The sequence below is a fragment of the Nyctereutes procyonoides genome, unplaced genomic scaffold (genome assembly GCF_905146905.1).
Source record: "Nyctereutes procyonoides isolate TBG_1078 unplaced genomic scaffold, NYPRO_anot_genome, whole genome shotgun sequence".
Lineage (NCBI taxonomy): Eukaryota > Metazoa > Chordata > Mammalia > Carnivora > Canidae > Nyctereutes > Nyctereutes procyonoides.
Window position 1 is genome coordinate 1,716,687 of NW_026575033.1, and position 17,575 is coordinate 1,734,261.

General features: G+C 31.9%; 1 protein-coding gene across 1 annotated transcript in view; it reads right to left on the reverse strand.

Moving 5' to 3' along the window:
* PSPC1 (paraspeckle component 1) overlaps positions 1–17,575 on the reverse strand; it is a 79,120-nt gene that overhangs the window by 18,709 nt on the left and 42,836 nt on the right. The window contains exon 6 of the mRNA XM_055317258.1: positions 13,720–13,825. Coding sequence (XP_055173233.1) covers positions 13,720–13,825 — 106 coding nt within the window. The remainder of the gene's footprint in view (positions 1–13,719; positions 13,826–17,575) is intronic.

Below are 17,575 nucleotides of genomic sequence, written 5' to 3' on the forward strand. Positions count from 1 at the left end.
AGCCTAACAAAAGGCAATGTTTTAAATTATTCTTACTATATTCATAAGAAGCTGTACCTTTCCATTAAAAGAATTATAAATATGTATTCCTGAGCTCGTTGCTGAAGTATCCTTGAACTTAGAGCTGACCAAAAAACCAAGCAAAGTATGACTGATTTCTAAAAACACATATCAAAGCAGCATCCCCTTAAAACAACAGATCTCAGAGTGTGCTTGATGGAGTACTGTCTTCAAGACCCTTCCAAGAAATACACAAATTTAAAACTGTCTCATGTCTTACCAAACATTAGGACACAATTATAAAACTATGATCTAATTGGGCTTTTCAGACTATCAACATTTGTAGAGATGGTGCACAAGAAAATGGAGCAAAAATCTAGGTATTTTAGCACAATTCAAAACTAGTAACTAGCCTTTTTTTACTTTAACTAGTAACTATCATATTCTTCACATAACAACTGCAGTTTTGGTTTTCTGGTTTTTTTTTTTTTTTTTTTTAAGAAGATAAAAGAGAGGGGAACTCTGGGTAGCTCAGTCATTTAGCGCGTGCCATTGGCTCAGGGCGTGATCCTGGAGTCCCAGGATTGAGCCCACATTGGGCTCCCTGCATGGAGCCTGCTTCTCCCTCTGCCTGTGTCTCTGTCTCTGTCTCTCATGACTAAATAAATAAAATCTTACCAAAAAAAAAAAAGAGGAGGAGGAGGAGGAGGAAGAAGAGGAAGAAGAAGAAGAAAGAAGGAGGGAGGGAGGGAGGGAGGGAGGGAGGGAGGGAGGGAGGGAGGGAGGGAGGGAAAGAAGGAAACAGCAGGCAGGACAGTAAAGAGGTTGTCTGCCCAAACTACTGCAGTTTTAACATTTCAACTGGAATATGTAGATGACTACGTAGAGGAAGCAGTTATTTTTATTGAATCGCTACATGTCTTTTTAACAATCTATGCAACAAAACAGGATATTCACATAAAGCACTTCTGCTGCATTCTGAAATACGGTGGTTCTTCAAGAAAAACCATCCTTATGAACCGGCTGCAAACTGAACAAGATGGCATCTTACAAACTATGATTATTGAGTGGCTTGTGTACAAGTATCCCTTGTTTTTCAAAAAAGTGTGCAGTATGCCACTTAGCTTTTATGAAATACCTACATTTGTAGTACCTGTTTTTGCTAACCAAAAAACATCCAAAGCGGATTTTGCAAAAAAGCAAAAAATGAATATAAAGTTGTGCGGTTTCAAGAAAGCAATTTTAGAGGCACCACAAACCTAGAACAGCCAGAGTACTACCACCATGCTCTTCCCTGGGAACTATACCTGGCAACTCAGCATCAAGCTGCCAGAGCTTTGAATTACATGTAAACATTTGTGCTTTAAATCTGGACTTATTCTGTCCATCAGTTAGCAAGATGTGTGTCCAAAGGTATCAGAGAAGCCTGAGAGGTTATCTTTTGGGTCTGGAAACTCTCAAAATATTTTTCATCCAAATATTAATGGTAATTGCTTTTTCATTGTATATGACATTCTGGCTTACAAAAGGTATCACAGGAACATTCTACTTTGGGATAGCATTGGGAGACGCTTTCTGACAAGATTAGTGGTTGATACTAAGAAAGATGACTTGTTTTTAATTTTATGTAATAATAAAGTGCATTAAAATTTGAAAGATGTGCATAACTCAATGGAGCAGTATTTTTCTAATGTTTGGTATATGACATCATAAAATCACACATGGGTAAAAAATCCATTTGAAATTAAAAGGCAGCTCAATGAATTGTAATGCAATGAAAATCACTGCTTGTCCAAGTTTTACCGCAGTATTAAACAAAAACATCCACAATTATCTAAAAAGGTTAAAATATACTTATCTCCATTTACCAATTACTTATCTAAGTGAAGCCAGATTTTCTTCATACACTTAAACCAAAAAAGCATTCTGCAAAGAGATGGAATGCAAAAGCAAAAATGAGAAGCCAGCCATTTTCTATAAAGCCAAACAAACTAATTTACAAAACAATAAAACACTACCATTCTTACCACTAAAGTGGAACATAAAAGAGACCTGCAAAAATGTAAAATAAGGCCAATCTTCCCACTACAACTCATCTTCTTTCAAGTTTCTCTTTTATTTTCTAATATGGTAAACAATGACATAACCTAAACAAAAGCTCTTATGGGTCTTCAAAAATTTTGCCTAGTGTAAAAAAATGTCAAAACCAAAAAGTTTAAGAATCACTTTTTTTGTTCTAGTCAGTATTCGTTCATGAAAATATAAGTAGAAAATTTGCACTAATGTAAAGGAACTAAATCAGTGCAGAACCTGACGTTATTCTATGTAGAATAGGATCTTTTCCCTTTAATCCTTCATACTCAAGATATCAATTTAAAGATACTAAAGTTTCTTTTTTTTAAAGATAACCAAATTTAAAGGATTAACACGGTACAAAGATAAGGCTAAAATAAGGTATAACACGAATGCCTGAGATTTAGGAAACAGTGAACTACATAATGATTTAAAATTATCAACTCAAACATTTTGTAATCAATAATAAAGATATATTCATCAAACACTAGTTAATCTAAATCCTTGTCTGAATGAATGCAGTCTTAATGACCGCGATCATTATTCTTTACTTTGTAAAGATCTTTCACATCATTTCTGAAGAAGCCTCTAAGGGATTGTCAAGGGATCACCATGTTATTATCATTTAGGTTCAATGTCTTACTAAAGAAAATGCTAAAATTCCTGATGTAAAAATACACAGAACATTTAAATCTACTAAAGAAAATAAAATTCTAGAGAAATGTCTTTAGTTCTGGGAAGTGACAAGATTCAACCATTTTATCATTAAATATTCCTAAAATAATCTATAGTACTAGGAATTTTACATAAAAGAATAGTAAGATTATTAGATAGCTAGTCAAACTTTCAAGAAATTAAACTATCAGCAGCTGAAATACTAACAAACAACATATCTAGAAGTAAAAAATGGCCGAAAAATCAATTACATGAAATATTAAGAAAATAGGTATAAAAAATTTTAAATAAATTAGGCCTCCCTGCCAAGAAAATATTCACTCACTTAAAAAGTGTTACAATACGGAAGGATACATATCAACCACGTAATCTTTTCCTAATAAAAATTAAGTAATTTTAAACTAAAAAGGGAAAGAAGACATTTTCCCACTGATATAAATAATAGCATGCAAACTTTCAAATATAATGAACAGAGAATGCCTGGAAGACTTAATGTTTTTACTTCAAATAATTAAAAACAATAATTTCCAAAACATACTACTCACTACTAGACTGTGGGCGTGGGGGGAGGTTGTAAGGAGGGGGGTGTTTTAAGCAACCTAAGATAGTATTTCAATAAATACAATCTATGATGGTTTTTTACCCTCAATTTGAATACATGCATTCCATGACACCTGCACCCATGAATACTGAGAAAACGCTACTCGGTTTTATGACTGTCAAAATGAAATTTTACACCATGTATCATTAGGGAATTGCAAATTAACACAACAATGAGATACCACAACACACCAATTAGAATGGCCAAAATCCTAAACACTTATAACACGCAGTGCTGACAAGGATGTAGAGAAATAAAAATTCTCACTTATTACTGATAGAAATTATAAATGAAATAATCACTCTGGAAGACAATTTTAACAGTTTCTTACAAAACTAAAGATACTCTTTACATTCATACAACCCAGCAACTATACTCCTTGGCATTTACACAAAGGAGTTGAACTTAGGACCACACAAAAACCTGCACATGGATGTTTATAGCAGCTTTATTCATATTTGCCAAAACTTGGAAACAACCAAGATGTCCTCCAGTATGTGAATGGATAAACAAATTGTGGTACATCCAGACAATGAAACATTACTTAGCACTAAAAATAAACGAGCTATCAAGCCATGAAAAGACACAGGGTAACTTTAAAATGCTTATTGCCAAAAAGTCAATATGAAAGGCTACATGTTATAGGATTCCAACTACATGACATTCTGGAAAAGGGAAAACTATAAAGACAGTTAAGAGCATCAGTGGTTGCTCAGGATTAGGAAGGAGAGAGGAATGAACAGGCAGAGGACAGAGGATTTTTAGGGCAGTGAAACTATCTATATAAGGATGGTACATGTCATTATACATTTGTCAAAGTCCATGGAATATCCAATACCAAGAGTGAACCCTAACATAAACTATTGTCTTTGGGTGATAAGGATGTGTCATACAGTGAAGGAGTCTGGATGTTGGGGGAAGGAGATATATGGGAAATCTCTCTCCAGCTCAATTTTGCTATGACTCTAAAACTACTCTAAAAAATAATTAAAATTTTTAATGTTTCTTTTTGAATAATCAATTATATATACAAATTTATACTACAAATTTTAGTCATGAAATAATAAAAATTTGTTCTACTTGTTAAATTTCAATTCGGAATAGAGGAAACAACAAATATACCTTAGCTCACTGTATTCATGAACCTTAAGACATACCTCTCAATCTAGATTCACTCAATATATTTTTAAAGCCTGTTTTGGGTACCTTTAAAAGATTATTCTGGTGTCACTATCAAATTCCGAAATTGCTGCTTCTTAATAAATAAGGTGGTTTTCTAACTGAAGATTAATTAAATCTAAGTATTTATAATTACCATGTATTCAAGAGACAAATTCATATTCAGCTGAGAGTATTTTTAATCATACACCCAAGGGACATTTTCAAAATTATCATTATCATCACCATTCTTCAATTGTCATGGAAAAATCCTGAAGAGATGCTTTTAAAAACTGAAAATGATTAGGAATATTTAGTCTACAGATTTATTTTATCCTAAACTCTTAAATCTGTCATGATGGTATCAACGACAGCACAAATACAGGTTTTTAATAGTTATCTATCAAAGCTCTTATTATTACTGATAATTGGTTTGCATTTCTTCACCCGTAACCTCTTAACTAGTACATTTCCCTATCAAAGTCAAAACAACTTTCATGACTTGCCAGACTATGGTGTGAAAGATGAAACTAAAGGACAAATATAACCCGTACAAGAAGCAATTCCAAACTGGCCCCATCAACAGAAGAAAGCAGTGGAAAAAGCAAACAAAACACACATGTTACCATGTTTAAAGAATTAAGTATGTACTTAATGGGGAATCTTTTTGTAAACAAACCTTAGTAGTATGCCAGAAGGCTTGAAGTTTTAACAAATTATGTATTTTTGTAAGTAGATAATTCAAAGCAGCAAGTACAATTATAGTAATTTTAAAACTATTTAAGTGGTAACTAAATAAAATTCAAATATTTAAAATACACAATTATATGAGAAACTACTATAATATGAGTATCAGTTGTTTAAAAGCAGAATTTTAAAAAAGCAGTAATAGGCCAAATGAAGAAGTTACCTTGTGAGTAACACAGTAAATTTACAACCAGAAAACAGGATTTGAAAAGTGGTGTACAATATACTACAGGATATCCTAAGACAAAGTATAGGCAAACTTACCCATATACTTTCAATTACTTGAAATTTTAAACAGAAATAAATGCATTTCATCAGAACATGCTCACAAACCCAAGTTTCTACCCCCTATCACTAATAGTTAGATAAGAACTACACAGAGATATCAACATTCACATTTACGTAGTCTGACATTTCAGGGGATACTACAGAACTTCATTTCCTCAATAGAAAATACAGAAGATATTAGATGGAAACTTCTAAAAGAAATTTTTTTAATAAGATCACCTTGTAGAACAATTCTTGTTTAATGGGGGCTCTAAATATTACATTAAGAAGTCATAAAACAAAATTAACAAGTTATATTTTTATGTCTTCCTAGAATCTTTTCAATTCAAATTTAATACATAAAAAGTCTTTATTATTTATATCACACATATCTGACATCTCAAAAAGTGTTTAATTACTTAACTTGAACACATCTATTTGCCAATCTTGACTTCCCTCTTCTCCAACCCTCAAAAAAGGTAAACATTAGCTAAAAGATCTTACCATTCTCAATAAAGTAACATTAGAAAAACTTACCATTTCAAATGAAAAGACATGATGTATACCTACAACACAGTGGAATAATAAACCAATCATATCAGTTAGAAAAAAAAATGCAAAGTAAGTTCCAAAACAGTGCTGAGGCTACTCAATACACTCTTGACACTATCAAGCAGAGAATCTTTCTATAAACTCTCAAAAGCTTTTTAGCTGTATCTCTGTATATTTTACATAGGTACTCTGTACTTACAATTCTCTAAAATTCTCAAAGACATGACCCTGAGCTTGATTCACTTCTGTATCCTCTATGGTACTCAGTACTCTGTTCTGAAACAGTAAAACAGTAACCAAATTTTCTTACTAAACAGAAACCTCTAAATCTTCCCATAAACCTAACACTCTGATGGGATATTCAAGTGGTATCCAAATATTGAAAAGTTAGGCGTGCTGAAAACCAAACATAAAAAATTGTTATTTGACTATTTTTAAAAACTTATTCTTTATTATATGATTCCATTACGAAGTCTACAAAAATGTATCAATGGTCGATCTTAATACTACCTATGTTTCAAAACTACAGATGCTTAACATGAGGCATTAGTATTCAATAAACAGCAAGGTATGGAGACCCATAAAGAACACTGAAAAATCACACGACTGAGCGGCACTGATATTTGAAAAATAGGACACCACACAACTATTTAATTCTCTCAATCTGTGTCTAAGTAACTACAATATGACAAATAGAAGACTCTCCAAACTCAAGAAATTCAGAGAGCTCAATTAGCTGATGACAAAATCAGAAAATAGGATGCAATGTGGTAAGTACAAAAAAGAATCGTACTGAAAATGATAGAGCTGTAGTTGAGTAGTCAGAGAAGGTTATGAATACACTGAGTAAACACAGACATTCTCCAGGAGGAGAAAAGAGATACAGAAATTTTTCTGGATTATAAGCCTCTCTGAAACCCTAATGGAAGGAAGATAAAAAAAGATACTAGTCATCTAATAGAACATAGAAATAATTAGTACAATAAAGTGTCCTCTGGTAAAGTGCGTGTAGAGTTTAAGGGAGACTCAGTAAGCATTTGGAAGACTTAAATATGAATGAAAAAACGTATTTATAATTGTAACATATGATTAGGACAACCATACATCCTGGTTTGTGTGAGACAGTCTGTTTTCTGACTGCTGTAAAAAAAAAAAAAGTAACTTTAAATAGGACCCATATTCAGTTCTCCTAGTTTGAAAGAAAATTGTTAGGTTTCCCCCTACATATGATTAGATATTACTAAAACTCCTTAAAAAATCCTTTAAGAAATAACCAAAGATTTACACAGTTGGTTGAAATTAATCCATTTCTTCAACCCAAATACACCCCTAGTTGTCAAAATCCTGAAGATCACTTCCAAAGTATATGTAAACATTACAGACATAAACATCTATTGATTTTTGTTTTCATTTGACTACAAAAGTCTAAGTTTAGTTCCAATTATGCCCAATCCCAAATATACAGAAAAATGGCTCTTGTGAGCAATAATATTAAATTATTTTAAGTAAATAAATAAATGAAAACAATAAAAATCTGGTCCTAACTGAAGCATTATATGGGAAATCACTATAACATAACTACTGTAATCAATTTTGATCTTTATCATTCACATCCAAACCACTGGAACTGGGCTGCCATTATGAACAGCAGTAGGTACTATGCTGTCCAACTAGTCACACCTAAATCTGACACCAAACCCTACAGCAAATAATTCTTCAGTTATTTCCACAGAATAATAAAGATGCTATAAAAATCCCTTGTGAAATGGCCTTTGTTTGAATGCTTCAGGTGTCTAGACTTCCAAAAAATATTCTTCTTCTGCAATACAACCAAATCGCTGGTTAGAGCAAAATAATTTATAGAAAGAGGAGTAATGGCCAGGTAGAAACTACAAAATGGCAACTTCTAATCTCAAAAATTTAAAAATCAAAATATATTTGTATCTGCTCATCAGTAATTAATGATTAAGATCACTTCTCTCTGTCACACTTATTAATGAAATTTTATTACTGGCTAGAATTTTTGTACATGGCACATACATCAGGGAAAGTTGGTTATAATTAAATCAGAGAAGAGAAACAATGCCCACTCCAGAAGCAGAAAAGAAGGTTGACATAAAGAACTGGCTGATTAAACAGACTAAATTTGGCAATACTGATCAAGAGAGGGTAACATGTTAAAGAACAATGCTTTATCTCTGTACTAAGAAAATATATAGAAACTCTAAGATAATCAGCTATGGGACAGTGATATTTTATTAGTTCTTCCAATAAGTTTTGCTCTGATTTACGACCATGACTATCAATAAGCCTTCAGGGCACTAAGGAGGATTCTTCAGAAAACTTGATTCTAGGATGTAAGGTGCTCTGTTCTTAGAGCCTTCTAAAAATAAAAACACTGGAAAAAAAACATATTAATTAATAAATTTGCATTTTAATTCACAAACTCTTTGAGTTTGGTTAACATAAATCACTTTTTATAATTACTCCCAACTCTCAGACTGGACCTAGACCAGGGGTCAGCAAACTTTTTTGGTAAAAGGCCAGATAGTACATTCTTCAGGCTTTGCAGGCCAGAGTGCCTTGATTATAGTCTCATACAGTTGTGTCATCACTAGTCAATATACCACTTTCGGACAAAGCAGCCATAATCAAAACATAAACCCAACTATGCTCCAATAAAACCGTTCTAAAAACAGGCAGTGTTCACACTTGGCCTACCTTACCCTAGTCTGTCAACCTCCAGTCTAGATGAAATACTTTTAAAAAAAAAGTTAATGAATTATTTGAAACAATACCTCCTCCACATATAGGCTGAAAGCTCATATAAAAGTTGCCACACCAAAATCCCAGAGCACTATTCACATAGAATGTTGTACTATTTTTGTTGTTAAGTAATGAAACCTATTTCCCATGTTGATTGACTCGGAGTCCTCCCTTCAAACTCCCCAGGTTCCATAAAAAACTCAACTATTACTATTCTTATTTCAATATTTCAACTATGTCTCATTTCAACATATGGCTAATGATCTTCTATTTTTTCTAATGAAAATAAGCAGAATGAAAAGCTTCGTAAAAATGCAGATTCCATGGCTACAACTCAGACCTATCATATCAAAAATATTTGGTAAATTAAACTACTGGCATTTTTCTTTTTAAGTTCCAAGGATGTGCTGCAAAGACTGAAAACTACTAAATTTAGCCAAAAAATGTGATCAATGGAGAATGCATCAGATTCTACCAGAAATCACAAAATAAATCAACTTGTAGGTTGGAGACCTCAGGAAAAAACCCACATTTTTAAAAAGCTGCCTGAGTGTTTCTCTTGCACTATTTCAAAAACACTACCATGGAAGAAGCATTACATCCTTAGCCTCTGGCTACATCTCCTTAATGCTTTGGCCTCCTTATATAATATACTGGGTAACTACAATGGAACTGCTCTGATAAAGAAACATAAATGAATCTAATTATTGCCTTAGCATATAATATACATTTATTTTGAGGTTTATTATGCACATGTGTTTAAATATCCAGGGCTATTCCCACCAACTCAAACAAGTAAAAATTCTTCAGTATCAATTCACGTATATATTTTGAAACAGATCTGAAAGGCTATTCTTTTACTCACTAAAAACCAAACATTAATATTTACCACATCAAAAACTTACCAAAAACGTACTTCTAAAAAAAAACACTCCTGAAGTTTTAAGACAAAATAGCATCCCATATAAGCACTGCCCCAATTTACCTAAATAAAGTATTTTATATCTACTTGATACAACTACTAAAGTTAGAATGACATTTAGATACTTTTATATTAGCATTTTCCAAAGAAAGCAAAGTTTACTCTAAGAAACTGCATTTTAAAAATATTCTAATTAAAATCTCCACATCACTCCAATGCAAATTGAACCCACAAATAAAGACTGGTACATTGCAATACTTAAATATTTAAACTACTTAAGTAAGTGGAGCAACCTAATATAAAAACAATCACAAGACAATCGTAAAAGACAATGTCTTAAATTTTTACACTAACATTGTAACTTCTTGTGATGTGTCCAAAAGCTGTGAAATTGTGGTAAGTAGAAAATTCCAATCTAGTAAGTACTATCAAGAATATGGTTCAAATATACTACAGTATGGTAAAAGCAAAGATAAACCTAAATGTACTTCAGACATAGCGAAAAATATATACATTGTTATGGTAATCAAATATACACTATGATATAAGAGTGAAAATTAACATGTTTTATTTGTGATTACCAGAGCTTAACTTCTTCTAAGAAATAAGTTCTAAAATAAAAATGACAACTTCTAGTTAAAGTGCTAACATATCCTTGAAACCCTTAAAAATATGTTCATGTCATTATATTATAAAGCTGAAAGCTAACAAAGAAAAACATAACCAAATAGGAAGTGTGCTTTCCTTCATATTTTATTACATTCAAAAAAATTATTTTTCAGGACACAAAATATGGAATTCAGTTTTTATTTTATACTTCAAAGCCCATACTATTATTTGTTGGAATACTTCTAATAGGTATATTAGAGAGAAATGAGAGATGGAATCTTGAACCAAGTAAATCTGCTTTTACTCTTACTACTTGGGCAAGCTGAACACTTACCATTTGATTCCTCCCTTTAAACTGAACAGTGAAAAAGGAGAAAGCACATAAGAGAGCCTAATTTCAAAGCTTTTAAAAACAAAAACAAACATTAAATTTAACAATTTTTTCCAAAGACAGATTTCAAAGTAAATGAAGAATAAATGATAAAACAATTACTTCAATGTTTCTATTAACACAAAATGGTCGAGACTTATAGAGAGCTTTTGTTAGTATTTCTTTAACGCTTGATTAACTTATATTAACAAATATTACGAAGCCAGGAACCAAATAAAACTGATACCAAAATGATGAAAAGCTTTCATCTATCCATTCATTTCTAACCTGAAAAACTCTAAAAATGTGACAAAGACTATATTTCCCCTAAATATTTGATTCCATTGTTATATACTATTTTAAACATGGTTCCACTTCAGAAAATTAAGAATATACTAACTTTGTGACCTAACAAGAATATTATTTAAAAACATAAAAAACAAACCAGCACCAACTCTCCAACCCAGAGTTCAGCAAACTTTTTCTGTACAGGGTCAAAGAGTAAGTATCTTAGGTTTAATGAGTCACAAATATTCTCTAATAATCTTTCTTCTCCATTAACTCTTTAAAATATAAACACAATACTTAGCTCTGCTGTAGAGTGGTATGAAACCGGACAGTGTGTCCCAGGCTACAGTTTGCTGACTTCTGCACTAGCCAAATTAATCTTATGATGCTTCAAATACGCAAAATATACTTTTAACTACTTGAAAACAAAGATATCTTAATATTAAAATATATCATCTACATTTTTAAGAGCATAACCTGGTGAATAAATTATATATTTTTGAAATGCTTCAATAACCCCCCAGTGAATATTTTAAATATGTAATTCATTTATTCTCAAAGTTCATCAGCTACCTGTAAAATTTTACTCACCAGTGAAATTAATTTTAAACATGCTTTTAAATTAAGAATTTGCAGTATTTCAATTTTAAATTGTAGCAATATTTCCAAATAATTTAATAATAATTTTCTGAATAGAGAAGAAAAATCTGTCCTTCGTTAATTATACCTATATTAAATGCCACTGAACATATGCAAATAACACTGGAATGCATTTTAAAAAAACTGAAATAATTTCAAATAGTCTGCAAGCAAGTTCATGATATAGCCAACTTAAATGTAACAATGCATTTTACTTATCATTTTCTTCTAGTCCCCCTAAATGATTTATGCATATGACATTATTAAAAATAGTTATATATGTGCTCCATGAATGTGAAGTTTATGCCAGAAAATTAAGAAAGCTAATTCCACCAATTCTGACTACAGGAAAGCACTTAGGAAAAGAAATGTTCAGGTACATAAAAAGGACAAGGAAGAATTTCCTAATCCTAAATGGAACAAAATAATTTCCCTAAGAAATGTATCATATGTGGTTTATACCCTGATTATAATTGAAAATAAAAACTCTCAGTCACTAGTTTTCAAACTACCGGCCAAAATAATTTTAATTTCACACACTTTCATAACATTGTAAGATTTCCTCACATTGATAAATCCAACAGATTTGTGTTCAACCAAATGACCTAAGACCACATTTAAAATATGTCATAAGCAAACACTATGTATGCAAGTAGGAAAAAGAGAATTGCAAAATAATGCTAGAAATTACTCAAAGTAATTTACTCAGAAGAAATTACTAAGAAGAAAATTTACAATGTGTGAAAACACAACGAATTTGGTAAAGGAATTTAAAAATCAATTAAATTAAACGTTTAATAGGACTTATAAATTAGGAACTTTCCTAATTGAATTTAAATGCCACATAATTTTTAGTCAAAGGATATTTACTGATGCAATCTAAGATAAAAATATATTATACAAGTTAGGATGTCTTTTACTATGTGTATTCTTTTTTAAAGAAAAAAGTTTAAAATTTTTCAAGGGACAGAAGAATGGAAACAGGTCAGAAAGAGTCACGGACTTAAATTAATACTTTTAGCCTCAGAAACTTATTAAAGAATCATGGCTTTTGAATAGCTAGAGAAAAAAACACTAGTAAATATTTTTCAGAATAAGGACTAGTAAAATGGCATTCAACTAAGGTGAATAAAGAAACTTGTTAAACATCACTGCAAGGATAAGTTCAACAAAATCTAGGATGTGAGAAACAGGAATCTGTTTCTTAAAAAAATAAGGAAAAAATATAAAAGGTAAAGAGAAAACCTACAGACTAAAAACACTGGATTTATCAGCCAATTTGAAGAAACCAATTGTAAAAAATGTTTATAAAACCCTGGCAAATGTGGGCTTTTATGCTGGTTAATATTAAAGTAGTAACAATTTTTAAGATATGACAAAAATATTTTTAAAGAGTCTTTATCTTTTAGGGATACTTACTGAAATACATATTAATGAAATTATATAAAGTCAGGGATTTAATAAAAACTAATTCAGGAAAGTGGGTATACTTAAAGATGAAAAGATCAGCTGTGTGTTGATAACTGTCATGGTTGGGTGATGAGCACAAGCTGGTCTACATTTGTATATATCCACATTTGTAAAATCTTCCAATATAAAGAATTTTATTTATTTCATTTTTTCAAAGTTTATTTAAGTAAGTCATCTCCACACACAATGTAGGGCTCAGTACTCAGTACCCCAAGATTAAGAGCTGCATAATCTTCCAACTGAGATAACCAAGCACACCTAAAGATTTTTGATATAAATAAATGTTGAAAATCAATCAAGTAGAGATGACAGATTTATCAAGAGTTGTAATTCAGAAGGATATATTTAAAAAAGGTAAAGTAAAATGGAGAAAAATTTAACATCTTTTCAGAAAACATTAACAGTATCTTCAGAAACTTTTAAGTTATTACCTGTAAGAGGTTAAGAAAATTATTAGTTTAACATAAGCATGACAAATTCAGAAAGATTAAAAAATATATAAACCAACATCCAAAGAATTCTAAATATGCATTGTCCACCTGACAATATGAAATAATTTTAGTTAACTAGTATTTTACTTACATTTTCCATATAGTTTGGCTTAAAGCCCTCTTGTTGTCGCCTCAGTTCCTCCTGTTCTCTGTGTCGGATCATTTCTTCCTCACGGCGTCGATGCTCTTCCTCATGTCTGAAAAATTTTTAAATAAAAATGTCAGTATGGTTGACATGTAAGCCAAAATCAGGAATTTTATTTGAGGTAAAACAGGTATATCATTTATACTCGTTACTTTTATGCAAAATCTGTGAATAATGACTTACTAGATTTCCTTTCCTTCTAAGCCTTTAGTAAATCAAATTACCCAAAGAAATAAAGTAACTAGGATAAATCAAACAATAGAGTAACCTGTAACTAGGATTTTTATATACTTTTACAGTCAAATCAGGAGTCCAAAAGCTTAAAATACGCACTCCATTACTGTATAAAGAGAAAAGCTTGGGCATAGCAGGGTTCTTAAAGGCACCCAGAACTAATCCTGATACAAGTCACTACAAAGAACACTGTCTAGTCAAAAAAAATCTATTGTGTGTCGAAGGAATCCTTAACAAACCCTCTCCCCCCCATTTTATCAACCCACTGAAGAATCCATGGAACAGATGTAAGCCTACCATCTGTTTTAGTAAACTAAGTTTTATAAAACAATCACTTACTTAATGTCTACAGCTAGCTTTGGGCCAAGGCAGTACTGAGTAGTTGAGACAAAGACCTTATGACCTGCCAAGTCTAAAACATTTGCTATCTGGCCCTTTCCCAGAAAAAGTATGCCAACCTCACCCCTAGAGGTATGTGGGAGAAAAAAATATTGAACTGTATGTGTGCAGAATTGCAAATAAATGAGGAACTGCTTATGATTAAGAGAGAAAACCTACAAAATATCAAATAGATTCACTAATTATATTGGCATTTATGTAAATGCAAATTCAAGTATATATGCCCTCTACCCAAAAACAAAAAAATAATTTAAATAGTGAAGACTATATAATACTGATGCCCTCTCATTAAGTCTCATTTTCTAGGTTGCTCTTTTAAGTACCTTACTACACTACACGTATAACTTAAATTTCAAGATACTCTGTTGTTTCTTGTATAATGCTTCCCCTAAACACAAGGCTATGAAAAAATGGTGATATTTCCCATAGACAGCAGAAAATCCAGCTGTTAGAGGAGTTTGGGTCAGACCACAAAGAAGTAACAATGTTCCTAAGGGATTTTAGGAAAAATCTAGACTATTTTGAGATTTTTGTCTAAGTTCTCAATATACATTTTCTATTCACATAAAATGAATAATCAAGAAAAGTAGTTAATAAAAAAAAAAGAAAAAAAAAGAAAAGTAGTTAATTCACTTCTTGGATATTAACACACTCAGAAAAAATTTAAAAGATTTTATCCATTTATTGAGAGACACACAAAGAGAGGCAGAGACACAGGCAGAGGGAGAAGCAGACTCCCTGTGGGGAGTGCGATTTGGGAATCAATCCTGGGATTCCAGGATCACGCCCTGAGCCAGAGGCAGATGCTGAGCCACCCAGGCATCCAGGCATCCATGTAATAGAACTTTAAATGGGCAAGTCCATTTCCAATAAACTAGAAAGAAATATCTACAAAAACGTGCAAAAATATATGTACAAATAGATATACACTGTGCATTAAGGACGAAAGGTTGAAGACACCATCAATAATAAATAGGAAACAAGAATGGCTCATTGATGTCAAGGAACACAAAACAACTATTATGAAGTTCTAACTATTACAGGCACACAAAACACATTTGCATTTACTGACACATAAAAATAAAGCACAGCTATCAGGAAAAACACAAGTAAAAGAACAGCATTCCTACGTTGATTTTAAAAATCATTTGTATGAGCATTTGTATGAGAGTAGGGCAGAAAAAGCTTATGTCATACTGGGAATAATCTGGGAACATACCATTAAATTTTTACTTTATACACTTATCACTGAGTTTTGTTTTATACATGTATTGCTATAACATTTTAAAACAAAACCCAAATATTTTATTTTATTTTTTTTTAATAATTTTTATTTTATTTAATTTATGATAGGCACACACAGAGAGAGAGAGGCAGAGACATAGGCAGAGGGAGAAGCAGGCTCCATGCACCGGGAGCCCGACGTGGGATTCGATCCAGCGTCTCCAGGATCGCGCCCTGAGCCAAAGGCAGGCACTAAACCGCTGCGCCACCCAGGGATCCCAAAACCAAATATTTTAAATAAAATTTGTAATGTACTTTTCCTATTGTTAAAGGACCGTTTTTTCTGATATAATGTGAGAATACATTTACAAATCAGGAGTAAAAAGGTAAATCACTTTAAACAGTTATTTTTGCTTTCTACTACTTTTTCTATAAATTTAAGAATTTCTACTTTGTTTTGAATTAAGTTCTGATAGCACACTGACAATTCCAAAATCTGAACTTACAGACAATATTCAGAAATATTCCCTATTATATGTAGGTGTGCTTTTAATTTTTTCTACTTCACAAGATGCTTTAATGAGTATTTTTATATGTATATTTAGTGTCTCTTCAGGTGGATAGAGAACTTCCTAAGTCACAATTAAAAATGAAACTAAAAAAGTGTGACAAATTTTAACAATTTTCATGTTAACTGGAAAATGGAAAATGGAAAATGCCAAAACCTCCATTTTACAATTTAATTTGAACCCACTAATTATTTTCAGGCCTCTTGTATTTTTGTAGGATTTTTTAAAATGGAGATTTAGAAACTAAACTATGATAGAACTAATGCATAAAAGTGTCCTGCTACTCTTTGTTCCTGTTAAGCACTATGCTCTCCACACCTACTGAAGGGCTCAGTACATAAGATCTTTATGTCAAATGACATAAAAAAGGGAAAGAATAAGTAGATGGATAGGTGAGTGAGCAGAAGAGTGGTAAGAAAATGAAGAAATAAATGAACAAATGAATTACTCATTGGTCAAGTCACAGCTTGAACCAGCTCTTCACAACACCTTGTCCTAGTGTTTCTCTTCACTGCCACAGCCTCTAAAAGATTAAGTGATCCATGAGAAACTCAGCAAACCTTCTTCCCAAGTAGCCTCAGAGTGAATTTGACATTTTTTTAAAGAGAACTGATTATCTTGTACTAAAGTCTTTCAATCTTTGGTTCATGTTATATTTCCTCATGGAGTAGCCGGAGGATATAAATTTTTGGCCAAAAAAACCCAGAAGTGACAACTGATTCTGCTGAGTGCATCATGTCAAGCAGTTCATGGTACCAATGTCCTATTACAGGTGATATGAACCTTAACATTTGGTAATGATTAGTGTCTATTACTTCATCACTTTAAATTTACTAATATTTGGTAATAATAGTGTCTGTTACTTCTCCACTTTAAATTTACTATTTTTTCATTTTTCACAATACAAATGAGTGTGCAAATTGTGCTTCTAAAGTTTGGGCAAAAACCTGAAACACTTCTCAGTAAATCTTATAACAATTATTGCTATAGTGTTTGTCCAACTGGTGATTTTCTCTCTCATTCCTTCCATATTGACTAACTGGAATTCTACTCTAAGGAAGAGCTGTCCATTCTCTTCCATTTATTTGTTCATTTGATTATTTACTTCTCTCGGTATGGACTAATAGATATGTACTTTATTCTACAGTTTGAAAACTAATACTATAATCTTTTATTTTGTTGTTGAAACTGTTCCAACTTTGGCCATTTAGGAGCACTTTCAGTTTGCCTCTTGTGTACTTTCAACATGCCCCATCTTCCTACTTCATTTTATTTAGCTTTGCTTTAGTGTGCACTTCAGATATACAGTGATTCTAGTTTTGTTTTTTTGTTTTCTTGTTTTTTGTTTTTTGTTTTACAAACTGAGGTTCTGGGGC